General features: G+C 47.0%; 1 protein-coding gene across 1 annotated transcript in view; it reads left to right on the plus strand.

Annotated features, from left to right (window-relative positions):
- Positions 1 to 25,066, plus strand: part of nectin1a (nectin cell adhesion molecule 1a) — a gene marked incomplete at both ends in the record, with an annotated part of 32,249 nt that extends 7,183 nt beyond the window's left edge. The window contains 9 exons of the mRNA XM_083647359.1: positions 9,641 to 9,753; positions 16,769 to 17,027; positions 21,467 to 21,584; positions 21,881 to 22,062; positions 22,308 to 22,425; positions 23,617 to 23,768; positions 23,981 to 24,113; positions 24,218 to 24,281; positions 24,737 to 25,066. Of these exons, the coding sequence (XP_083503485.1) occupies positions 9,641 to 9,753; positions 16,769 to 17,027; positions 21,467 to 21,584; positions 21,881 to 22,062; positions 22,308 to 22,425; positions 23,617 to 23,768; positions 23,981 to 24,113; positions 24,218 to 24,281; positions 24,737 to 25,066 (1,469 nt within the window). The remainder of the gene's footprint in view (positions 1 to 9,640; positions 9,754 to 16,768; positions 17,028 to 21,466; positions 21,585 to 21,880; positions 22,063 to 22,307; positions 22,426 to 23,616; positions 23,769 to 23,980; positions 24,114 to 24,217; positions 24,282 to 24,736) is intronic.
- Between the last annotated feature and the right edge of the window lie 1,412 nt (positions 25,067 to 26,478).

Genomic DNA, 26,478 nt, shown 5'->3' on the forward strand with positions numbered 1-26,478 from the left:
GTTCAATAAATGAAGACTGGTCTTGCATTGATCAATTTATAGTTTATTTTGTCAAAAGTTCAGTGTAGGCTGAGCTGGCCCTTCCATGCGATTTTGTTCATTGAACAGTAAGCCAAAGGTAACTGTGATCTCACACACCCATACTCTCTCAGCCACCTGCAGATCCAAGAGCAGCACAATAAGTTAAAAAAGGATACGACACAAAGCACAATTACCGTGCCGGGATGCTCTTACCGCTCCTGAATGTTGCACATTCAAGTTGGAAACAATATGACTATTGTTGTTCTTGTTCTGTGGCGTTCCCATGTTCCCATGCTCTTTCCTCTAACACTGTTTATGGACTGATGAGGTCATTTCCCATACTCTGAACAATGGCAGAATATGAATGGAAGCAATGAGAGGAAAGGAAGGCGGGAGAGGATGAGATGTGGGGCAAACACAGTCAGAGAGGGGCATGGTGTGTGTGTGTGTGTGTGTGTGTGTGTGTGTGTGTGTGCACTGTGCACATGTCAGAGGTAGGGTGTCTGTTGTTCCACCCCCACCTAAAGCCCCTAATCAGATGAGCTGCACAACTCAGTGGGGCAGGGGGAGGGGTGTGTGTGTGTTTTGTTTACTCAGTAAATCTAATTAGTCACTTATTACTCATTTAAAAATGTATACAATTACTTTACTTATGACTTGGTATCAAAAGTAATTAGTTACGTTACTCGTTACTTTATTATTACTTTCGCTACCCTACCCTCTCATTTACAAAAAAAAAGTGACCTACAACCTGTTTAGCCAGCTCCTTTTAGATCTGAATCCACTTTATTGGAACAATTAAGGTTAATTAATTAACCTTACAGGAGGAGTCAACAATTAGCCAAACTGCATAATTTTTTATTTTATCTCCCCAATGTCCCATGGCCGAGAGACAGGGACTCTGTCCTGTGAGTGAGCACCGCCCTTCAGATGAGACGTTAAACCGAGGTCCTGACGCTCTGTGGTCATTAAAGATCCCATCTGCACTCTTCACAAGAGTAGGGGTGTAACCCCGGTGCCCTGGAGGGTGTAACCCCGGTGCCCTGAGGGGTGTAACCCCGGTGCCCTGGAGGGTGTAACCCCGGTGCCCTGGTGGGTGTAACCCCGATGCCCTGGGGGGTGTAACCCCGGTGCCCTGGAGGGTGTAACCCCGGTGCCCTGGAGGGTGTAACCCCGGTGCCCTGGGGGGTGTAACCCCGGTGCCCTGGGGGGTGTAACCCCGGTGCCCTGGAGGGTGTAACCCCGGTGCCCTGGTGGGTGTAACCCCGGTGCCCTGGGGGGTGTAACCCCGGTGCCCTGGAGGGTGTAACCCCGGTGCCCTGGAGGGTGTAACCCCGGTGCCCTGGAGGGTGTAACCCCGGTGCCCTGGAGGGTGTAACCCCGGTGCCCTGGTGGGTGTAACCCCGGTGCCCTGGGGGGTGTAACCCCGGTGCCCTGGTGGGTGTAATCCCGGTGCCCTGCCCTGGTGGGTGTAACCCCGGTGCCCTGGTGGGTGTAACCCCGGTGCCCTGGGGGGTGTAACCCCGGTGCCCTGGGGGGTGTAACCTCTGTGCCCTGGGGGGTGTGGCCCCGGTGCCCTGGGGGGTGTGGCCCCGGTGCCCTGGGGGGTGTAACCCCGGTGCCCTGGCTAAATTCCCACACAGGCTTTCCTTCAATCATGCCCACCTAATCATCCCTCGTTACTTAATTGGCACATTCAGTCCTCAACTCTCCACTGGCACTCCGTTCTGGCGCAAACTGGCTGCCGTGCATCACCCAGGTGGGTGCTACATGATGAGTGGATGAGTTGAGTCCCCCCCCCTTCCCTCCGCTGATATGTGAAGTGCTTTGAGTGTCTGGAAAGGCGCAATATAAATCTCCTGAATTATTATTATTTGTCTACAGTACATAGAACAAAAAACGAATCTCCCAGTAATGTAAGACTTACATTGCTAGTTACTGGGAAGGTAATAAGTTACAATTACAGTAATGTGTTACTTTACTGCCCAACACTGGTTGTGTGTATGACATGCGTGTGTGTGTGTGTGTGTGTGTGTGTGTGTGTGTGTGTGTGTGTGTGTGTTTGTGTGTGTGTGTGTGTGTGTGTGTGTGTGTGTGTGTGTCTGTGTGTGTGTGTGTGTGTGTGTCTGTGTGTGGGGTTGGGTGGGTGGGTGTGTGACCCCACCACGAGTGGGTGGGGTCTGAGGCAGTGAATGTCTCGGAGGAGATTATATCTGACCCCAGCATCACTGTGAGAGTGACTGTGGACATTTGTGGATCAGAACATCAGCTTCCACTAACAAATGCCCGAGGTCACCTCTTGAGGGCGCAACAACGCAGACAGCAACAACACTGGACTGAGTTGAAACTTCAAGGGAAGTTTGCATGCCTTCCTGTAGCAGATCACTCTGTCTCTCATGCAGTATTTAAAAATCCAGCTGTAGATGAGAGCATTGTCATCTTCACTATAAAAGCGAGACTACAGGTTTTACCAACCAAGCTTAACCTTTCCATCTGGTTTGCTGTCAATCATGCTCCTCACTGTATACTGTGTACATCATGGTCATGAACAGATAACTGAAACCATGTCCCACATCTTGAATGGTTGCCATGCATACAAAGGGCTCTATCTACATCTGTAGGCATGATAGAATAGTGGATTTGATATCAAAGGATATCACCTCTATCTTTAGATCTTCTATCTCGCTCTATAAACATTCCAGTGTGAAGCCGAGCATGTTCACCGAGCCTGCCCCTCCGCGTAAGGGAGGAGCGGTTGCGCGAGGTGGAAGGCTGGTTGTTTGGTCACCGCCCACCCGTGGTCAGCAGCACTAGGCGGTCTCCCCGCAAGTGGCGCCAGGGGGAGTGCAAGGGGGAGGACCGCGGCATGGAGAGGGTCCTTACGGCCTTGGCTGAGGTGACCCTCCCACCATCGGGGGTCTGCACTAGGTCCGCCACTGCCGCTAAGAAGCGCAAGAGCAGGACGCAGGTGGAGAACCGTAGTCCGTGGAAGAAGGCGAAGAAGGAGACCTCCTCTCGCCAGGACATGGCGGCCTTGTGGGCCGAGTTGGAGCAACTCAAGGCTCTGATAGTGCCGCCTGCGCACCAAGGTTCCTGGAGGGGCGCAGCCAGGGAGGACGCGCTGTCGATGGCAGCGTCGAACACCATGTTCCAGGACAGCGGGGAGGACCGCGAGGAGGAATATGATGACCCTCAGGAGTTCAGCAGGCACCGAGCGGGGGGTTGGTGCCCAGCCGCTGCGGGCAATACTGCGGGCAGCCCTGGCTAGGGTCAGGCTGGACGACGTGCTGGCGGTTCAGCCGAGCAACCCACTCTTTAGGCGGGCTCCGTCGGAGCCGCCCTTTGAGGTCCCGCCCTCTCCCGCCTTTCTGGAGGCACTGAAGAGCTGCTGGGCAGACACGGAGGGGTCGCCATGCGAAGGATGGCAGGACCCTGGCCTCCATGCGGGACGCGGGGGTCTGGCCCGCATGCCCCCGGTGGACCATTGCATAGCGTCGCTGGTCCTCTCGCCGGACGGCGCACTGAGGGACAAGGCCAAGTGTCCTAGCGCACAGTGCCGGGTCACAGATGACCTGCTGGTAAAGGCGTATTAGGCGGCTGCTCGGGTGGCTCGGAGGGGCAACTCCCTCTCCGTGCTCCTCCTCGCCCAGTCCCAGATGATGCAGGCGACGCATCAGGGGGCAGAGTTGGGACACACACATGAGGCGGCCCTGCAGGCCTTCGGGTTCATGTCAAGGGAGCTGGGCCGTGTTATGTCCACCCTGGTCGTGGCACGTCGGCAGGTGTGGCTCGCGCAGGCGCCTATGTCTGATGACTGCAGGCGGGTGTTGAGGACACTCCCGGTGGTGTCTGGTCAGTTGTTCGGGCCAGAGGCAGAAAGGGCCCTGGAGCGCAGGAAACAGACGAACCAGGCCTCAGAGGCCTGGGGTCGGCGCAGCAGAGGCGCAGGGGTGGCCTCGGCCTACGTCTCGGGGAGACGCAGCGAGAGGCGGGAGCCGGGAGCCGATACTGGGACTCGCCTGGGCAGGCAAGAGGGCGTGTCCAGGAGGCGACTGGCAGTGGGCGTCAGCCCAGGGGGGTGCGCCCTTCGCCCCGTGGGTGTGGGCGCGGCTATGACCGGCGTCCCCCCAGAGCCGCGGGAGGTCCTCCAGGCACGGCCTGAGAGGACAGGGCAGGCAGTGGGCAGATTCACACATCAGCACCTGGCCTATTGGGCGGCCCATTCACAGGACCCATGGGTCCTGGACACCATGTCCAAAGGCTACAGGCTGCAGTTCGACCACCGGCCCCCACCACCTTCTGGGGTCAGGATGACCTTCGTCACGGACCCCGCGAGGGTGCAAGCTTTGTCACAGGAGATAGTCAAACTCCTGGACAAAGGGGCTATCCCACTACTGAACCCACGTATACAGAGCGATGGGTTCTACTCCAATTATTTCCTAATACCAAAAAAGGACGGGTCGCTCAGGGCCATCCTAGACCTAAGGGAGCTGAACGTACATATGAAGGTCCTCCCGTTCCGGATGCTGCGAACGGCAGACGTCCTCCAGGCCATCGCTCCCGGAGAGCGGGTCACCTCCGTCGATCTCAAGGATGCCTACTTCTATGTCCCCATCCTCCCGGGGCATCGGAGGTTCCTCCGTTTTGCCTTTCAAGGCCGGGCGTACCAGTTCGCCGTCCTGCCATTCGGCCTGTCCCTGGCCCCTCACATCTTTACAAGATGCATGAGGGCGGCCTTGACGGCACTCTGCCTGGCAGGGCTGAAGGTCCTGCCTTATCTCGACGACTGGCTGATCTGCGCCCCCTCCCCTCCAGGAGGCGGAGCGCGCAACGTCCAGAGTCCTTGCCCATATCGAGGCACTGGGCATGTCCGTGAATTGGGAAAAGAGCTTGCTGTGCCCGTCCCAACAGACCACCTTCATCGGGTTAGCCCTAGATTTGGTGGCAATGCGGGCGTGCCCAACGGCGGAACGAGTGGAGAGGATCTAGGGCCTGCTCCAGTCTTTCGTCCTGGGCGCAAGCGTGACGGTCCGGACGTGGCTCAGGCTGCTAGGGATGCTGACAGCGGCCGCAGCAATCACGCCCCGGGGCTGCTGCATCTGCGCCCTCTACAGATGTGGTTCAGCAGCCTCCATATGGATCCTCGACTTCACAGGTGGGTCAAAGTCAGGGTCACACACAAACCTCTTATCCATCTCCGCCGCTGGCGGGACAGCACGTTCCTGCTGCACGGGGTGCCTCTCGGCTCGGTCCCAGCGCGGCGAGAGGTTGTGACGACGGATGCCTCGCCCCAGGGTTGGGGGGCGGTATGGCAAAGAAGTCGGTCCAGGGGGTGTGGTGCCCTCGGTGGAGGGGGCAGCACATCAATGTCCTCGAACTGCGGACGATTTACTTGGCGCTGAAGCACTTCTTGCCTTCTCTCAGGGGCATGCATGTGTTGGTGCGCACGGACAACACTTCGGCGGTATTCCACGTCAACCGTTACGGGGGGACCAGGTCTTTGGCCTCCTTGAGGGAAGCCCAGAGGCTGTGGATATGGGCCCATCCGCGAGTGGCCTCCCTGAGAGCGATGCATCTCCCAGGCAGTGCGAACTCGGTGGCGGACTACCTTTCGCACCAGAAGCTGCCTCCGGGTGAATGGAGGTTGCACCCTTAGGTGGTGCAGCTGGTTTGGGATTGGTACAGAGAGGCCCGGGTGGATCTGTTCGCCTCAGAGTCCACAACTCACTGTCCCCGGTGGTTTTCCCTAGCGGAGGCCAGCGCCCCACTGGGTATGGACGCTCTCGCCAACGCTTGGCCGAGTGGTCTGCTATATGCGTTCCCTCTGATCCCCCTGATAGGGCTCACGCTTCACAGAGTGAGGTCGTCAGGTCACAGGGTTCTGCTGGTGGCCCCCAAATGGCCAGCCAGGCTGTGGTTCACTTCCCGGCACTCCTCGGGCTGTTGGACGGGGAACCATGGCAGCTCCCAGCGAGGGTGGACCTCCTGTCCCAGCTGGACGGGGAGGTTTGGCATCCGTGTCTGGCCCACCTTCAGCTCTGGGTGTGGCCGCTCCTGACGGGCCCCGGACCCTCTGTGTGCGAGACGTTGTGTAATGCGAGGGCCCCTTCCACCAGGGCGGTGTATGGCAACTGTTGGGCGGCATTCTCCTCGTGGTGCAGGGACGGGGCATTGGACCCGGTCTCCTGCCCTGTACAGGAGATCCTGCAGTATTTGCAGGAGCTGTTTGATGCTGGCTGGGCTGCCTCGAGCTTGGAGCTGTATGTGGCAGCTATCTCCCTCAGTCACGCCTACGTGGAGGGCGTGCCAGTGGGTCGGCAGTATTGGGTGACGCAGTTCCTGCGGGGTGCCAGGAGGCTGCGGCCTCCCAGGGAACACCGGGCGGCAGCATGGGACCTGCCGCTGGTCCTGCGGGCCCTGAGCAGGCCACCCTTTGAGCCCATGGCGGGGATGGCCTTAAGGGCAGTGTCGATAAAGACTGCTTTTCTGCTGGCAGTTACGACGGCCAAACGGGTGGGGAAGCTCCACGCTCTTTCCATTAGCCCGACATGCCTTCGGTGGAAGGCGGATGGCTCGGGGGCTCTGTGGCCGAATGTGGCGTTCCTGCCCAAGGTCTTGTCCCCGACGCATATTAACCAGACCATAGAGCTGGAGGCGTACCATCCTTCCCCGGCTGGCTCTCAGCCCGGGGAGAGCGACACTTCGCTATGTCCCGTCCCGTGCGGCTTTATATCGAGGCGACGCGGAGCATCAGACGCTCAGAGCAGCTTTTTGTCTGCTACGGCGGGAAGAACAGGGGACAGGCTCTGTCCAAACAGAGGCTGTCCCACTGGATTGTGGGCGCGATTAAGCAGGGCTATGACGTTGCAGGGAAGCCTGCGCCCTCTGACATTGTGTGTCATTCGACCAGGAGTGTGGCCACATCCTGGGCTGCGATGACGGGAGTGTCCCTGGCGGAGATCTGTGCGGCGGCTTCATGACAGCACCCTGCACATTCTCCAGATTCTACCGCATCAACGTGGCCTCAGGGTCCACGCTGGCAGCGGCAGTCCTGCCATTGGCGGCGATGGACCAGTAGGTGAGTAGGTTCCTCGTGATGCCGCAGGTATAAGTCATCCACAGTTAGTAACTGCCACTGGCAGTCAGGAAGGAATGAAACGGAACGTAAGTTACGGAGGTAACTATGGTTCTGTGAATTCCTGGATGACTGCCAGTCATGCCGGTCACTCGGAACCTTCGGTGCGAGAATATTCTGAGATGATGTATGGTGGTTCACGGCGCACCTTTATAGACGCGCAGGTACCCCACATCTACATACGTTGGTATAAAAACACTCGTCTGTCGGGGAGTGCGAGATCATTATTCACAGTTAGTAACTGCCACTGGCAGTCATCCAGGAATTCAGAGAACCATAGTTACCTCCGTAACGTACGTTATGTCCTTTGTACTCTGTATTTATGTGGACATAAATAAATAATTTAAATGATACTACTAATTGATACTATTGGGAAACTGTGTAAGGTAGTGCTGGCAGACTTTAGAAATTGACTTGTGATTCCTTTGGCATGATTTCCTGTTTTTTACTCAGGTCCGAAGTGTCCCATGCATGGGTGAAAGTAGACCGGTGCGAGGTGGTAGGCACCATCTATGGGCAGTACCATTAAAAGATTTGGTGCCTGTATGCAGTTATCTGGAGGAGACAGAGTGATGTGCAGCTGCCTGTCAATCAAAACCCACAGAAGCCGTCACGATCGAATTTCCTACAAGGAAACACATCTGCTGACATTATGTCATTAGGTCAACATAAATAACACTAGTATCTCTTATTGCTTCTAAATTGTTCCAGTGCAGTGTTTTAGACCTGTGTGTTTTTAATCCGTGCTGTAACGCTAAGCGCGCAGCCTCTTACATCAGTGCTGCAGCTGGCTGCCAGTCAAAATAGTTTCGCCCGCTGACTGCTGTGTATCTGTGGGGTTTTGAGAGGCAGTCGTTTCTTGCTAAATCTAAAGAAAATAATGTCATGAATCATGATGTGTGGTTAAAGTTAGAAGAATGACGCCCAGGGATGACATTTCAGAGCAAACTATTTCTAGCTATTACCACAGCTTACTCAGAACACAACATTATATTGTGCATTAGGTAAAGAGCACCCATGCGGGTGACCTGACAGAGCCTGATTTTTTAATGAGGTAATTAGGATGATGTCATGACATCAGTGATGATGTCATCAGTGATGTCATCCTTCCTGGCTGAGGCTATATAAGTTCAGTGATGATGTCATCAGTGATGATGTGCGTAGCGAGCCTACGCACGCTCGATTGCTAATAGTAGTAAGATTGTAATTGCTAGAGTGGCGTCACTGATGACATCACTGAACTTGATTGACATCAGTGATTACAAGAATTCTGATTTTATTCTCTTCTGGGATTAAAGTAATCTCAGAATTCTGACTTTTTTTACTTAACTCAGAATTCTGAGTTTCTTTTTACGGTCCATAATGTGTACAGCAGCAATTAGACCATAACATATCTCATGCAGATGAATTTCATATCCTAAATGCTGTCATCTACTCCCACTGCTAACCTTCAAGGCCACCCGCAGACAAATATGATGTGGGCATGTAAACTACTTTAACTCTAATACAAGCCATTATATTTATTACCATAAAATACATAAGGCTCAGGTTGTACATGCAACAGTGCAGATGGCTCTTGTGCTAGTATATATGTGTGTCTGTGTTCCAGTGTGTGTACATGCATCCATGCTTTTCACATTTACTGAAGACTTGGCTGAAGTCTGTGGTCTGGCTAAATCAACAAATCAATAAACTGCTGATGATTCTGACCCTGGCGAAAATAAACAAGACTGTGTGTGATTTTGACGCTGATGACAATAGTGTGACACTGACTGACTACTAGCAGTGTTGGGAATGGTTCACTCTGTAGTGTAGTGTGGTCTAGTGCTGATACCCGTTGGAGCATGCAATGACTGTCTGTCTCTGTGTGTGTGCCACCTGCTGACTGCTGTGGGTAGTGTTATCACTAATTGATTGATGTGTGTGTGTGTGTGTGTGTGTGTGTGTGTGTGTGTGTGTGTGTGTGTGTGTGTGTGTGTGTGTGTGTGTGTGTGTGTGTGCGTGTGCGTGTGCGTGTGCGTGTGCGTGTGCGTGTGCGTGTGCGTGTGTGTGTGTGTGTGTGTGTGCATGTGTGAGAATGAGGGCAGCCTGATTGTTCTGGGCTGTATGGTTTAAGTCACCATCATTGTTTCCTATACTTGCCATCTCGAATATTATGAATGTTGTTCTTAATGCAGCTGCCAGATTAAATACAATTTTACCGACTGTATTCTGGACTAACACCAGTACACACCTGTGAGCGGTATAATACAGTCAAGAAGTATGGGGGGGCAGCCTCTGCTGTGGATTTATGAAAAGGGGATCAGTAAGTCAGTGAGAACAGGTCTCCACCTATTTATACCTCACTTTAAGCTGCTCACCTTTCACCTGCTCACCTTACTGTGAGGAGCTTAGCCCTCATGCTGACAGTGTGTGTGTACGTGTGCCTGACGTGTGCATGAATGTTGTTTTGATGCATTCTCTCTCCATGTGTTTCCACCATAGGAATGAATGGCCAGTCGGTGGAGATGGATGAGGGGAAGTCAGGGTATGTGGGCTCGAAGGTGGATCTCCGCTGTCGCTTCATCAACAGCGTCCCACCCGTCAAAATCTCCCAGGTATTATTCGCCCACCTGGAACCTATTGAAACACATGAAAGTGCAAGCAGACATAAAAACACACTCAACCAAACAAAAACAAACACACATTCTTCTGTTCATACCCATAGACAACATATTCCAGATGAACAAATCAACACTGTATTTATGCTATATATTTTTGAGACATTTGAAGATCACATTTAAAATGCATCAAAGTTGTCACAGCAAAGGAAAAAAACAGACTTCACATGTGGGCTAATGTGGACCCTTGCTAAAAACCCTTGCTAAATCAGGAATTCTCCCAGCCCAGGCTGACCTTTACCATGGTTTGACATGGCACCAAGTTTTGACTCAACTTCTGACTTCCAACTTGAGACACATCATGCGACAATTGGGATCAAGGACAGTAGTCAGGAGGATACCGCGATTACATGCCCCCGAATCCGGACTAGTATCAGCATATCCCTGAGATCATATTCAGATTTCTCAAAACTGGTATTAGGGTGCTTATCTGGGTTTTTGTAAACAGGATATGATGTTTACATATGGCAAAATGGGATACTCCAAATAAATATATTGTAAAAATATTGAATATTGAAATACTGTCCAAAACCAGTTTGACATAATGTGAGATGCAATTTGCAACTGAAATAAACTTAATTTGCAGTTAATTGTGCACAAGTGGAGGCGTCCGGGTAGTTTAGCAGTAGATTCCCTGCCTACCAACACGAGGGTCGGAGGTTCGCGCCCCCGTGTTACCTCCGGCTTAGTCTCGCTTGCCAGTTTGTGTCCAAACTCACAGAATGCGAGCACACTCACAACTCGAGTTCCATTAGGGTGCAGGGCCACACAAGTCATAAGAGTAATAGAAGAAGCAGGCCAGCACTCCAAAATGTCCTTTAGAAATGTAATAAGTCACCTGGGACGGCACCAGTGTTGGGCAAGTTACTTTCAAAATGTAATATACTACATATTACTAGTTACTTTCATTTGAAAGTAATAAGTTACTTTACAATATTACTTTCTGTGTAGAGTAACTCGTTACTTATTACACTACTTTTGCATTACTTTTAACAAAACAACAGCAGCAGCAGAATGACATCACCGCCCCGGAACCATCCCGAAAAATAATTTCAACCGCCTTGAAGTCAGTGTAAACTGCCCAAAATTCTAAATGTTATTCTTTTCCTTTGTTATTGTCGTCTATAGTGGTTATTTGCATAAAAACACACAGTTTGATTAGGAAATGATTGTATCTTTTTTAAATATGTGCTTTGATTTAATAAAATGTAACTCAATTTGTAACTTGAGTTACTTGACAAAGTAACTGGTATAATATTACTGAAATCCTATAAGTAATAAATGATATTACTGAGTTACTGCTAAAAGTAATATATTACATGTAATATGTTACTTTTGTAATGAGTTACCCCCAACACTGGACGGCACACAACGAACATTTCAGCGTCAAGCCTTCATCAGCGTTGTGTAAGGCGGAAATGACGACTAAATACATACAGACCGGAAGTACAATCAATAATTCAATAAAGGTCTATACAGGAAATGCGTGCATGTGTAAGCCCACAGGTTAGAGAGGGCCATGAAAATACTGTTACAAAATACATGTCATGTATACATAATATGACACTTAAAGAATATACAAAATCTTACCATAGAAATACATACAATTATAGAAACCTCACTCAGACATGCTCTCACATCGCTCCCTGAAAGCATGAACACCCTAGAATTGCACACAAAAAATAGAAGGTTAAAAAAGCGACCTAGTGCCTGCCAAGGAAAACAATCTAGCCGCTTTCACACACAGATCGCGCAAAATTGCAGTTCAGAAGGCCCGCAAAGCCGGCATCCTCGCCACAGAAATTGCTTTCACACACAGCCAAGCAGTACCGCCACATTCCCGTCTTGGGGTGTGCTTTCAGGTGACAGCCACCGCTCCCGGATTGAAAGGCGAGCGGAGGCATTTCCACCCAGCTCCTCCTAGCCCAAATTAATATTTTCATTAGGGATGTTCATCAATTATCGAAAATCGATAATTGATCGTTAAGGAATTGAATCGATCATGTGGAATTTGGATCGATTGTTGTTATTATTATTATTATTTTTTTTATTTTTTATTTTTTTTGCGGACTAGGTTTGGGTGGAATTCGTTCCTCCTCGCCCCACTCCATTGCACAGCCGACTAACGTGAGGTGGAGCTTCATATAGTCTCTAGTTTTCTGGCTGGGCACGGGCCTTTGTGCCAACAAAACTGTTTTAAACATAGGGAATTCACACCGGCATGCGCCGGGGACACAAACAAACGCACCCAGCGTCTGCGGACCTCAGTGAGGCTCAGGCCTGTTGATTTGACTCTTGTGCTGTCAGCTAAGCTGGAAGACGCCGATTGCCTTACATCATGTAACCTGACATGTAACATGTTTGTTTACCTGGCCACAGCGCTAGTGTCTGATATTCTTACTACACAGCGGCATCGCCATTATAGCTGGCCGAGAACGCGCAACGTTATTACCAGACCAGAGTAAAAAAATATATATATATATATATATATATATATATATATATATATTATTATTATTACGCTATCGATAATCGATTAATCGATAATTGATCGTGAATTTTCCCGATTTTCGATTATGGAAATTTTTCAAAATGAACATCCCTAATTTTCATAGGTTAGTGTAGCCTAGGCTACTGTATAATGAATGAATTCATTCAACAACCAAACATCGCCGATGTACGCCAGCCAATGTGCAGCTGTGGTCGTTAAGGATCAAACTGATAAAACACGAAAGTGTTGTCCACATGCAGCATGGTAACAAGGCTTTCAATATTCATCTGATCGACTTTATGGATCACAGATGCACCATCATGTAGCCTATTAGGTACAAGGCTAATTCTTATCTTTTGGTTCCAGTTTTTTGTAAAGCAAATTATTCCCATGAAGTAGCCTAATTAGCCTCCGTTCTGAAAGACGACGCCCGCATATCAAACAGCTGCAGTCTGCATAACGTTCGTCGGGTGAATAGTATAGGCTATAAATGCATATGACTACTATAACGTTAGTAGTTTTTGTAAGGGAATGCACAACTGGCTAGCTAGACAGATTGCAGTTCTGGAGCTGGTTTCCAGAGGGAATATCCTCAGACCAACTCGCCACAGACAGCTATAGTCCTCTGAAGCTTATTATTATATCCGTTAATTTTACCTACTAATGTCAACATCGTTTTTTTTTTTTTTTGTGATCAATTTTTTTATTGACATCAGTACTTCAGCATAGTTACACGACAATATGACAGACATTAGTCAGGATGCATGAGCCCTCAACCCACCTGCCCACTCATATCACCCCCCCAATACCCATCAGAATATATGCAGAGTGACATCAGTTTTGTATTTATCACAACACAAAAAGAAATACAAAATGAAATAAAATATAGGAGAGCCCCCTCTCCACCCCCCACCCCCCACCCCCCCGCGGTCTCTTGTTTAAATTAACTGTCTCACACTTCGCTATTGGAGCACTGGTTCCTGAGGCACTGAGGTCATTAAGTCAGAGATCTGAGATGCTACACCTCTCCAGAGTTCAAGAGTTGAGGACTTCGCTCTATTAATCCTCGCAGTGGAAAGTTCAAGCATTACTATATCACGAAAGTATGCCAGCCATTTGTGAATGTTAAGTGAGTGAGGGGGAAGCCATCTTTGGGCTATCATTTTCTTGACTGCGGTTAGGCCAGCAAGCCAAATCTTCCTCTGCTTCCCCGATAAGTTAAGCTTAGAGTCATCATTAATTAATAGAAGTATTGGGTCCAGAGGGAGTGGGTGTTCAATTAAATTTGATATTATTGAAGTTGTTTTATCCCAGAATTCTTGAACTAGTTCACATTCCCAAACCATGTGTAAAAAAGTTCCGACTTGTTCCGGTTGACAGAAGGAACAGAAAGGATTGGGAATGGCTCTAATCATGTGTTTTCTCTGAGGAGTCCAATATGTCCTATGACAAAAGTTGAAGTGGATCAACTGGTGATTTGGGTTCTTGGAGCAGCTGAAGATATTTTCCCAGACTGTGTCCCACTCAATCATATTTCCCTCTGAGGTCAAATCCTCCTCCCACTTTCTACTTATTGGCAGTTGTCCTATGAGTGCATCTGTTAGATTGGCATACAATCTCGACACCAATCCTCTAAGGTGAACCAGAAATCCAGTTAATGACTGGGTGTGCCTCAAGACCTCTCCCCCATGGAGCTCCATAACCTTTCAGGGCAGAACGTAAACGTAAATAAACAAAAAAGGTATTTCTTGGGACATCAAATTGAGTTCTTAGATCCTCAAAGCATAATAAACCATTCCCGTCATACATGTGATTAAGATTATAGATGCCTTTCTCACTCCATTGCTTACAAACAAAGGGTTTATTCCCAGATAGTATATGCATATTGTTCCAAATTGGAGTTTGGAAATGCCATTTGTTAGTGTAACGTAAATGTTCCTCCACTCGTTTGAGATTGACTATGGTATTGGCTATGATGGGACCAAAGGTTGACCTACACTTCTTTAACTTAACACCTGAGAAAGCCACATCCTGCAATCTTTGCACTCCAATCACTTGTTGCTCTAAATCTCTCCATGGAACTGTAGACAAGGGATCAATCCACACTTTTATACATCGTAATTGATAAGCCATGTAATACATTTTGAAATCAGGCAAAGCTAAACCACCATTGTTTTTTGTACGTTGCAGGGTAGAATATTTTAACCTAGGTTGCTTATTGTTCCATATGTAGCTACGGATTAGTGAATCAAGTCTTTTCCAAAAAGTTGTTGGTGGGGGCAAAGGAATCATTTGACTGAGAAAATTAATACGAGGTAACACGTTCATTTTAACCACAGCAATCCTAGATCGTAATGACGCTGGAAGAGTGGACCACCTGGCCAGATCACTTTGAATGTTTTTTAATATTGTCTCATAATTGTCTTTGACAATCTTATCTAGTGAGGATTGTATGCTAATACCCAAATATGTAATTTTGGATTGAATCGGTATCTTATCATACACGGATGGTGTCGCTGTCTTATTGTTTAGAAAAAGCAAATTAGATTTATCCCAATTGATTTTATAGCCGGCGAACGAGCCAAATTCGTTGAATGTCTTGAGAATGTTTGGTATAGATTCCTTGAGGTCAGAGATATATAACAGAATATCATCTGCATACAACGAGATTGAATTGTTACATGACTTAATTTTAATATTACAAATTTCCTTCTGCCTTATCATTTGCGCCAATGGTTCAAGAGAAATCGCAAAAAGCATGGGAGAAAGTGGGCACCCCTGCCGAGAACCCCTTCCAATCGAAAAGGGTTTTGAGTGCAGTCCGTTTGTTGAAACCATGGCTGTGGGATTTGCATATAACACGCGAACCATCTCAATAAACTTGGCCCCGAGGCCCAGCGTTTCCATAACTTGCCAAAGGTAGTTCCACTCTAGCCGATCGAAGGCTTTTTCAGCGTCAACTGATAGAATTGCAGTAGGTACTTGGAATGTGCTAGCCTCATGAATCACATGTAATAGCCTGCGTATGTTGTCCGCGCCCAGGCGCTGAGGTATGAAACCCGACTGATCGGGGTGAACCAGTTTACGGATAAAACGTTCCAGTCGGAGTGCCAGCACCTTGGCATACAGCTTAAGGTCAGCCCCCAGGAGGCTGATCGGCCTGAAGTTAGCACAGTCCAAGTGATCTTTACCTTTTTTGGGTATTAAGGAAATTAAAGCAGTGTTTGTCTGTTGAAGAAAAGTGCCTCTCTTTACAGCTGAGTTTATGGCTTGAAGAAGGGTTGGCCCTAATATATCAAAGTACTGTAGTAGCAGCTCAGACGGGATTCCATCTAGCCCTGGAGTTTTGCCTTTATTAACCCCTTTCAAAGCTGATTGGAGTTCCTGTAGTTGAATTGGTTGGCCGATTTCTTCTGCCTCCTCGGGGTCAAGACTGGGTAGATTCAAGTTTTCTATACATTTTTTGTATTGGGTCATGTCTGATTTGGAGTCGGCTGTATACAATTTTGAATAAAATGATTGAAAGGTCGCATTAATATCTTTTGGATTGGCTGAAACACCACTGGGTGTGCGAATGCTGTTAATTGCCGCTCGGGATTCACTTTGTTTAAGTTTAAGAGCGAGTAGCCTACTTGGTTTGCAGCCATTGAAATAGTAGTTTTGCCTCACTCTGTGCATTATGAATTCGGCTCTTCTTCTTAACAGGTCGTTCAATTCTGTTCGATGTGTCATTAAAAGGTTTTGTGTGGATTTAGAAAAACCTGTCTTAAGGGACTGCTCTAAAGAAAGGCCACATCGTTTGAGCATAAAGCCTAACTGAAGCTGGCCAACCTAACCTGCAGCTATTTAGACCAATAGAATCAAGGGATAGGCCCTGTGTCTGTAATCCTACTGTGACAGGTTTGACCTACAAGGTCAAAAGTATACACATTAAGGGCCATGTAGAAAAAGTACAAAATAGAAATACGTATTAGAAAAGGTTTATACGTAGAAAAAGGATAAAAATAACTAGAGGAAACAACCTAGCAGTAACTCCTCATTAAGGCCTTTAGGATGTTCCATCTGCAGAGTGTGGAAGGGGTGGAAGGGAACTGGGGTGGAAGGGAACTGGTGGGAATAGCGTGATCCTCCCACGTGCTACGTCCTGCAGCTCTTTCAGGTGAAAAGAAGTGGCTGGCAGCTGCGCATGTGTCGGAGGAAGCATGGTGCTAGTCTACGGCTCTCCCCAGATCGGCAGAGGGTGGAGCAGCGACCGGGGCAGCAGGGGGAAATTGGCCAAGTAGCCTACAATTGAGGAGAAAATGAGGGGGAAATCAGAAAAAAAGAAGTGCAGAAGTGGATCTATTTTCACAATCATTATGTTGTTTATTATACTCATTCAGTGAGTTGATTGAGATCTAAGGTTCAGTATTACACACCCCATCACTCCTATCATCTCTCCATCCATCCTTCCCTCCACAGGTGACATGGCAGAAGCTGGTTAACGGCAGCAAGCAGAATGTGGCCATCGCCAACCCCTCCCTGGGCGTGTCGGTGGTGCCTCCCTACAGGGAACGCGTGGCCTTCAAGAACGCCGCGGTGCGCCAACAAACTCCCACTTTGGAAGACACCACCATCACCTTGTCCTCGCTCCGCCTGGCTGATGAAGCCACCTACATCTGTGAATACACCACGTTCCCAGCAGGGAACCGAGAGAACACAGTAAACCTCACTGTCTATGGTAAGATGGATGCGTAGCATGTGACGTTTTAGCAAATTACAGGTGAAGCATCACTCTGAATTCGGACATCATGTGATTATGTGAAAGAATTAGAAACAGCATTTCCATGGTGTCTTGCTTTCGTAATTCAACATAACAGGATGGTGAGGTGAGGCATAATGCAGAGACTGTTCAGGACTGGTCAAAAGTTAAAGTTAAAGTGTAACTTACCCCCAAAACACTTTCTTTCAGCTTTTAACCAATATATATGACTTTGGGGGTGGTGTGTGAAGAATTCTGGTCAAAATTCCCACATTTGAGACCAAACTGTTGCCATTGTACCATTTGTATCATTTTCAGCCGCATAAGTTCCCTCTATGGGTTGAACACTGCTTTTTCTTGTGCCGTCAAATGAATGGGATATTTGGTACATCCTGACGTCACGGTGGGTTTAGCACGCGCCCCACTCATGTGAAAAATTGTTTTTTTCCCCATTGATTATTACTGTAGTTCACGCGGTGCGAGCCCTTTAAGACCAGTGCATCTATGGGTAGTGCCTACTGGGGCTAATATTAGCCGCTAGTTAGTTATGTTATATGGCAGTAAAATGCCACTGAATGACCAAATTGATATAACTTTTAACCATTTCGAGTAACACTGTTTCCATACGGATCACCAGCTTTAGTTTGTTGTTTATAACGTGGCTATATTCATAACGTTTATCTCGGATGCGTTATTTCGAATCCCACATAGGTTACGCCAAACCCCACATAGGTTACGCCTCGAATCCCACATAGGTTATGCTAAAACGCACATAGGTTACGCCTCGAATCCCACATAGGTTACGCTAAAACCACCACCGCAAAGTGTGTGGGTTTCAGGACGAAACAGTCTCGAGCCACTATCGTCATCTTTAGAGCACAATATTCCTGGAATGCAAGTTTAACTAAACAGTTACATGTCCTCTGCATTCTACATAAAATTAAGATATTACGGGTTGTTTTATTTTGTATGTTACATACTTATTGGCCAAGATATGTAAGTTTATGGGGGAGGAATTCTGCTAGGTAAGGAGGGGAGTGTGGCTGGCCATCTTGCCTGCGGGGTTTTCAGATCGAGTGGAGTGCCGTTTTGCAGGAAATCTGGGGGGGTAAGTCCCGCTTTAAATAAAAATAAATTAAAAAAATACTCATCATCTTTAAACAATTCCTGGTTCTTGCTAAGATAAATTCCAGTCACTAGGCATAACCATGGTGTCTAGGGAAGAGGATACACGGTTTTCAGGGTAACAACTGTCACAGGTTCGGTTATACGCTCGAGTCTATAGGGCAAACAAATAGCACCGCAACCCTGTAACATGAAAGAAATATGGCTGTCATCAAAGAGAATGGAAGTCTGCTCACCTGGCGCAGCCATTGCAGTCCGGCCCAGGTGCAGTGCCGAGGCGCTCTTCCTCGGGACAGCTCAGGCGATTGAGGACGAGTGGAGATCAGCAACTCCACCTCTGATCATTTAGACGCGTTGCACATCTAAACCCACACACTGGTAAATAACGTGACAAAAAGAAAGACAGAACGGGGGGGACTCCGAGCGAGCGGCTGTCTGGCTCGACTTCTGCGTAGATTTCAAAGAGAGAACAATCGCAGTTTCCGGGCTCATTAAATACCAGCCCTTGATGTCATTTCCTGAGCCAACCCCCTTTCTCTCAATGACAGCCATCAAAACATGAACAGATATATAATACATATAAACAATCATAACGTCCTATCTGAGAGGGAGAGTAGCGACGTCTGACTCCAAGTCTTGCATGCTCTGCATCTCTACCTCCTCTTTCTGTGAATCAACAGAACTACTGGTCAGTGTTTCAGTACTACAGTCAGCCTCCGCCACTGTACTCAAGTCCTCACCCGCCCTCTTTGATTCATCACTCTCTGAAGTTGCTAAAGCAAAGGCCTGCTCTGCAACGCACTCATTGATTGCCTTAACAGTCAACTCACTGGTAAAATGACTGTCCAGCGCTACCTCCTGACTGTTGCCTGCCAACTCATGACTCTCCTGGTCTTGATTCAACAGCTCCTCCACTGCTACGTCTGGCACATCAACTGTTATGGCCCCAGCCTTATCCTCAGTGTCGCTTGGTGCCATCATCTCCAACTGAGACTCCTCAGAAACCATTTCGACAGTGTCACTCACTATTAGCTCTTGTTGCGCTGCCCCATCTTTTCTCTAGATCCGGCTCATCAACTAACCGCTCTACTAAGACTGACTTCATCATTCTCTTTTCCAAACCAACTCCTTCTGCCAGGGATATCTCTTTCAACACACGTTTACCTAAGCTCCTAAACTGCACCTCAGATCATAAACCCACTCCATGCTCTCAACTGCTTCAGTTAGCAACACCGCCTCATCCTGGAGCTACTCCAGCACCTGCAAGCGCTCTTTCTTAGCTTGCTTAGCCTTCTTGTCAGCTGCCTTGTTCTCTTGGCGTTTCATCGTACGCAGCCTTCCCTTCTCCTCTTGTTCAGCACGCTCATCTGCCTTCCTCGCTTGCTCTGCCCACTCACGCTGACGCTGCACAGGATCATAGAAAATATCTGGAAACTGTTTACACAGCTGCTTCCACCTCTCCAGGTTACACAACTCATTTTCCTCCTTAGTCTCCTCAACCGAATCTGTACAGGTAACTACACATACAGGAGCAAGCTTTTGCTCTGGTGTTTCCTCTCCTACACACACAGCAGGAGCAAGCTCTTTGTCCTGAACTTCAACTTCCTGTGGATAGATGCTTGGAAACACTTTCCTTATGTGCTCCTGATTCTCTGGACTAAGCAATCTCATTGTCTTTGGAGACTCATCTAGGATGTTTTCACAATCCTCTATCCACCACGGGGTGAGCTCTACACTCTCTTCCACTGGTTGCGTGTTTGATTCCTGTGGCACCACAGCAACCGGCTCTGGAAAGGAGCTCCATTACTCCTTCACTAAGCAACGTCTGCTCAGCTCCAGTGTCTCTAAGCATTACGACTGGTGACTGCCTGCCACCCACCGAGTCCGAAACAGTACCTTCAGATGTAAACTAGTCTCTTAGAACAGACGAGTTGGCTTCCGCAATTTTCAAATGCTTCCGCCATACCGTCTGTACTTCGTGGGGGAGAATCATGTACCAACCGGAATGAGAAGTAGAAAGGCGGGTTTTCCGCTCATTAGTCCTATCAGAATCGCAGAAAGGCGGGTCTTCCGCTCATTAGTCCAATCAGAATCCAATATGCCGCATTTTTCGTGGACACGCGTGTCGTGATTGGTCGGATTCCGTCAAACTTCTTTCCTGTCTGAAGGTTTTTTCCCCAACTTCCTTGTGCATGTTCTGGGGGTGTAACGTACAGACTGTGTATACAGTAGCTGCATTCGCCGGATGTAGATGAGACAGTCTGTTTTAAGAGACTAGATGTAAACCCCTTATACCCACGGACATCTCTGTTACTTAATTATACTTTGGGCACTGGTCTTTCTTATGACCCACTTGGTTACACCAGTGGCAAAGCCAACCCCCTTTCTCTCAATGACAGCCATCAAAACATGAACAGATATATAATACCTAATAAAACAATCATAATGTCCTATCTGAGAGGGAGAGTAGCGATCCGTCACACAACCAAAACTGTTCTCACCCATGTTTACTTATTCATTTTTAGACATTTAATGTTAAATAGGTGTATATGTAAATATGGAGAATTAACAAAAAGTATTTGTTTGTTTCATTGAGACTTTCTATTCGCCCTGGACTAACATTATCCAGGGACGTTGAGAGATTTGTTATAATTAGGGATGGGTATTTGAATTTTTCCGATACCGGTGCTAATGCGATTTTAAAATCGTATTTTAAAACGGTACCGGTGCCTAAACAGTGCCTGGACCGATACTTTTCATAATTTAAAACGGATAACGATAATGTTAATGAAAGTGCATGCGGCGCGGGTTTTGGAGCACCGGAGGGCAGATATATCAGCAGCTCGGGCATAGCACCTAAAAGGCACTTAAATCTGTGTTGCAATTCGGTACCAGTAGTACCGGTTGTAAAGGTACCTCGCCTGAATTTAGCTCATGATGCTCTCCGCTGCACCGTGGGAAAAATGTCACTCACTGCTGCTTCACATAGGCTGAATAGGCAAATGCCTAGTAGGGCCTCATGCATTATTCTACTTTTGTTTTTCTACTTTTACTTCTCAGACCCTTTTCTATTTTGTGTTTTACAAAACGTAGAGGTTGGGGGTGATTGGTTAACTACATGGCCTCATCACTAATATTTAGTCCCATGTGAATAGGGCTTTTGACTGTCTCTTTGGATAGGCTGGAATAAAAAAAACAACAACCCTATACTGTATTGTATATTATAGGGTCCTACTTTAAGTAAATACCTGGCACATTATGAACAGCACTCTTGTTTCTTTTCATTGGCTCAGTTCGCCCCACCACTCAGATGAGTCTGTCCACTCCCACCCTGGTGGCCAGGTCACCCAATCTAAAAACACCAGTGGCTACCTGTGTCTCTGCTAATGGAAAACCACCTGGCACCATCAGGTGAGATGTCTGGTTATCTATCTACAGTATCTGTGTGTGTGTGTGTGTATGTGTGTGTGTGTGTGTGTGTGTGTGTGTGTGTGTGTGTGTGTGCATTTTGGTTTTTCATTGCATAATTCCATTTGTTATTTCACAGTTTTGATGTCTTTACTGTTATTCTAAAATGTGGACAATATTAAAAAATAAAGACAAATGTGGTGTGTCCAAACGTTTGACTGCTGGAGTATCTATATACAGTACACATCATTGCGTCGTGAGTGACTAAACGCTTTGTGATCCCTCGCCAACGTGAGCAGGTGGGAGACGAGGGTGCCTGGAGAAGCGACGATCCAGGAATACAGCAACGCGGACGGAACGTTCACAGTGCAGAGCGACTACATCCTGGTGCCCAGTCGGGAAACGCATCAGGAGACTCTCACCTGTGTCACCACCTACAACGATGAGATCTTCACTGACAGTGTCACCCTGGATATCCAGTGTAAGACTCGCTCTCTCTCTCTATGTGGTGGACAGATTGCAGCTCAAGTAAAAGTTTCAAAACAATATCATGAACTGAAGTCATATGGGGGGGGGGGGGGGTGCTGGTGTAGCTGTGTGGCACAATGTTATTATTATAGATTATTAGAGGGTTTGTAATTTTAATTGTGTGTGTGTGTGTGTGTGTGTGTGTGTGTGTGTGTGTGTGTGTGTGTGTGCGCGTGCGTGCGTGCGTGTGCACACCAGACGAGCCAGATGTTTCGGTGGATGGGTTTGATGGTAACTGGTACCTGAACAGAGAGAATGTCCAGCTGAGTTGCCAAGCTGATGCCAACCCAGCTGTCTCTCTCTATGAGTGGAGACTGTGAGTACAGCTTTATTTCTATCTGTCTCTCTGTGTTTTTTTTTTTTTTTTTTATCAGAGGTGGAAAATACTCAAGTACAAGTAGCTACTCGAGTACAAGTGCTTGTCAAATGTTTGTTTTGCACACTGCACTATGCAAACAGCACAGTAACATTGGGACTGCTCGCTAACAGGTCTAGAATCACTTCCACATTTTGGCCGCGCCCAAACTGGTGGCTCGTGCTCAAGACTGGCCAATTGAATTAGATGGGCGTAGTAGACGATGGAAAAGTAATGATCCCCATCATCAAATTAGTTCAGAAATCTCGGTTTAATTTGCCACTGCTGATAGCCTTAGTGAAATGGATGTATCTGATTGTGATATTGTTGCTGCTAGCAGCTCTAGCTCGTCTGGCAAGAATGCTGCTTTGCTGTAGTGAGGGAATGTCAAGAGACAGGAGGAGGATGACGACTTGTTATTGACATTTCATTTAGCAAGCCCATTCATATTTTCAGCCACTGAAGTCCAGCACAATGGTGATGTCCATTCAAAAATGAAGGATCCAACTGCGCTTCAGCTGTAGGAAGTGGCAGGTCCGGTGCATCACAGGAGGGACGCATAAATACTTAAAGGAATAAGTCTGGAGCAGCTCGGATCAAATGATGCCTTTTAATTAAGGTGCATAATAGTCAGACAACGTTTCGACGTACAAACGTCTTCATCAGGTCTAACAGAATAACAGGCAAGGAGAGCATTTAACAGGTGGGAAAAAGGGGCAGAGCTTACAATTAGCCAATGGCTTAGTCCTGCCTATTATTCAAATAGCTTCAAACAGAGCCTTTGCAATCAGCAATTATACAGTGAGCATAGTGAGAAGGCAAAAATAAAAGCCTGGAGTAAGATTAAAATGTACAATGTGCAATATTAAATAAACTCCAAAAAGTATTGAATCTGGCTTTGGACTAGAACTATTCATGTTGACAAATGTTATATCATAGATGTCACATGTGTTATTCCTATTTTATGATGGATTTTCCTATGTTAAGCCATGACAATAAAGGCTTTTTAAATTCCAAGCTCTAAGTCTCTTCCCACCTTACTGGATTTAGAGTGCCTTGGACTTTGTGTATACAGCCCAAGATTTTATTTATTCTTCTCACTGGAGGCTTTCAATCTTAGAGCTAGTATCTCAGTATGTATGTGTTCTGCAGGGTAAACGGTACCATACCCAGCAATGTAGAGATCAGAGACAACATCCTGACGTTTAAAGGGCCGATCACATACGACCTGGAAGGTACCTATGTGTGCGATGCAACCAACAGCATTGGGACGAGATCAGCCTCCGTGGAGATTGGCATCATAGGTACAGTTAACTGGGTCACCTGTCTCCTATGATAACATCGAAACAAAACAACATCAACACTACTGTTACTGTTACTACTACAGCTAATACTTTTACTCCACCATGCTACACATTTTTCTACATTTCTCTAATTGCTGCCTTTACTGCACCTGCATTTGATCAAAGCTAAAATGCTTCAATATTTGTTGTTGTGCTTTTCTTTTCTTCTTCAGAAACGCCATTGCCCCAGGTTGCAGTAGGTGATGTCATCAGCGTCATTGTTTTGTTATTGGCTGCTGGGGTGCTCATGGGCATTACTGTCACCGTCCTGGTGCTCAAAATAAGAAGTTGGAAAGATGCCGACTCGTATGTACACCATCTGTTATTATGCTCTTTGCCACCCAAATACTTTTAATTCCTTATTGAGATCCTTATCCTCAAACTTGTATTCTCACATTCTCTTTGATCAGTAATGAATCACCCTCCCAAAAACTGTCCCAACCTCCAAGGAAAAGGCCAGGGGATGACATGCAGGTATGGTGTGTTGTGTTGGGTAAAGATTGTAGACCCGACTGTACTGCTCTGTTTTCATTAGACATTATGTTCAAATAGTTGCCGGATCAGCCCGGATGTATAACGATGTAATGTAACTGGTAAGTCATTGCATAACATTGACTTTGTGAATGTGTAGATAGACATAATTAAAATGTTTGTGTGTAACTGTCTGTCTGTATGTACATTATGTTTCTATGTACCATAAAACTTCAAATAACTTTATTTACCTCAACCAAATAGAGTGCCATAGGGTTTTATTTGAGACAGGCCATTATATTTCCACCATATTTTCATAATTTTAATGATATTTTAAGGCAGTGGTTCGCAAAGTTTTTCATGTCAAGGACCCCTAATCTGACACAAATTAGACCACAGACCTCCCCCCCTTTCCATTTGATAAGATTTTTGCTGACATGCCTCTGGTCTCTCCACAGCATTCTGGAAAGTTTTATGAGGAGCTTCCCAGCACAGCAGACTATGTGAGTTACAGGCTGGCCTGTAACAAGGAGGACTACCCGGAGCCCTACTCCCCTCCGATCAACCCCCCTCTCTCCTTTCTGCCCCAGCACCCCTACCACTCCTCACAGCCCCCTGCTGCTGCCACCAGCAACACCACCACGTCCTTCACACAGGCCACTTCCAGAAACACCTTCTCTCCCCCTTCACACACCACCGCCATCTTTAAATACCCCTCCGTGCCGGGCTTGTCCTCTCCTCCGCCAGGAGTCACTCCATACACGTTTCCCAAAGAGCAATATGTCTGACGTAGACCCTCACTAACAGACTCCAGCCTCTTTAGAGCAATACGTCTGACGTAGACCCTCACCACAGACTCCAGCCTCTTTAGTGACCTCAGATGAGATTACCTTATTCAAAGCCTAACCTCTCCCACGAGAAGGTCGGACAAGCCTGTCTGGGACTGGACTACTGATAGCAGGCCGTGTCTACCTGCTGATTGTCTAGCCATCAGAGATGGCCCTGTTACTCTGTCAGCAGATGGAGGTAAAAAAAACAAAACAGGAATTCAGACAAGGGATGAGCTTTTTGTTTTTGGGCTTAGAATTAAGTCCAATTGTGGAACTTGTTCTGTCTTCTGTCCTGTGTTTTATTGTGTATCTATTCTTTGAGAAGAGGAGATTGTTGGAGCAGCTGTTGGAATGCTTGCCAGCAAGGTTAAATAAATCATAGGGTTAGGGTTCACGGATGAAGTTCAAGTTACAGATGATTTGGCTTTCAGTGGAAATCAGTTTGGAGTGCATTTATATTACACAAATCTATTATATTTGGTGGGAAATAACTTCAAACTGTATGGATGAGATTATTTCCCAATGTCCATATGTGCAGTTGACCCCATACTCTGTCCTCTATGATGCGCTCCTAAGTCCAACAAACTGACCAGTACTTCCACTGGAGAGCAGACGAGCTCACCTATTTGTTTTACTGCTTGTGCTGATGTAATACTTTTTACTGTACTTGTACTTTTGTATCATGTATGTTTTGTTTGCAAAGAACATTTTTTATTTACCGACGACTTTTTGTGTATTTATCACATTGATGTTTTTATTTGTGATCATCTGTGGGTTTTAGTATTCATTGACACTGGCTGTTCAAGAACCTTGCTTTTTTTTTTAGCATAAATAAAAGCAACCATGTTAACGTATCTCAAGTGTGCTACTAGACTGAAAACTACAAAACTATCAAAGTTATTCTACTATTTGTTTTACTCTATAAAGGTTACTTTCAAATAGTGATTAATCCATACGGGGTGCAAAATTCGTTTTAAGTGGTTTATTCCAAGTTAAATACTGCAATTTATACAGTGTAGTTATCATCATCTATATCCATAATTTCAAGATAAGAATTCCAAAAATATGCACTGGAAGTATCTGATGTGTGTTTTCAAACATGTCAATGATAACATTTATTTTTTTACATTATTTTTCCTTTCACATTTTTTTTAGAGTAATTCTACAGGTAATTTATTCACACGTATCTGATTGTCTTGGATTACAGTTACCATTATTTCTGTGATCAGATCAGTGTAATCCTGTCACTCGCTCACCATGCCAGGGATGACATCACACAGTGAGTGAGTGTTCGATTCAGGCCTCTCCACCTGCTGCTGAAGCTGCCTCTGTGGCCTGACCACAAATCCCTGAGTGCCTGAGCCAACTTC

The sequence above is a fragment of the Poromitra crassiceps genome (assembly GCF_964638095.1).
Source record: "Poromitra crassiceps genome assembly, chromosome: 1".
NCBI classification, from domain to species: domain Eukaryota; kingdom Metazoa; phylum Chordata; class Actinopteri; order Beryciformes; family Melamphaidae; genus Poromitra; species Poromitra crassiceps.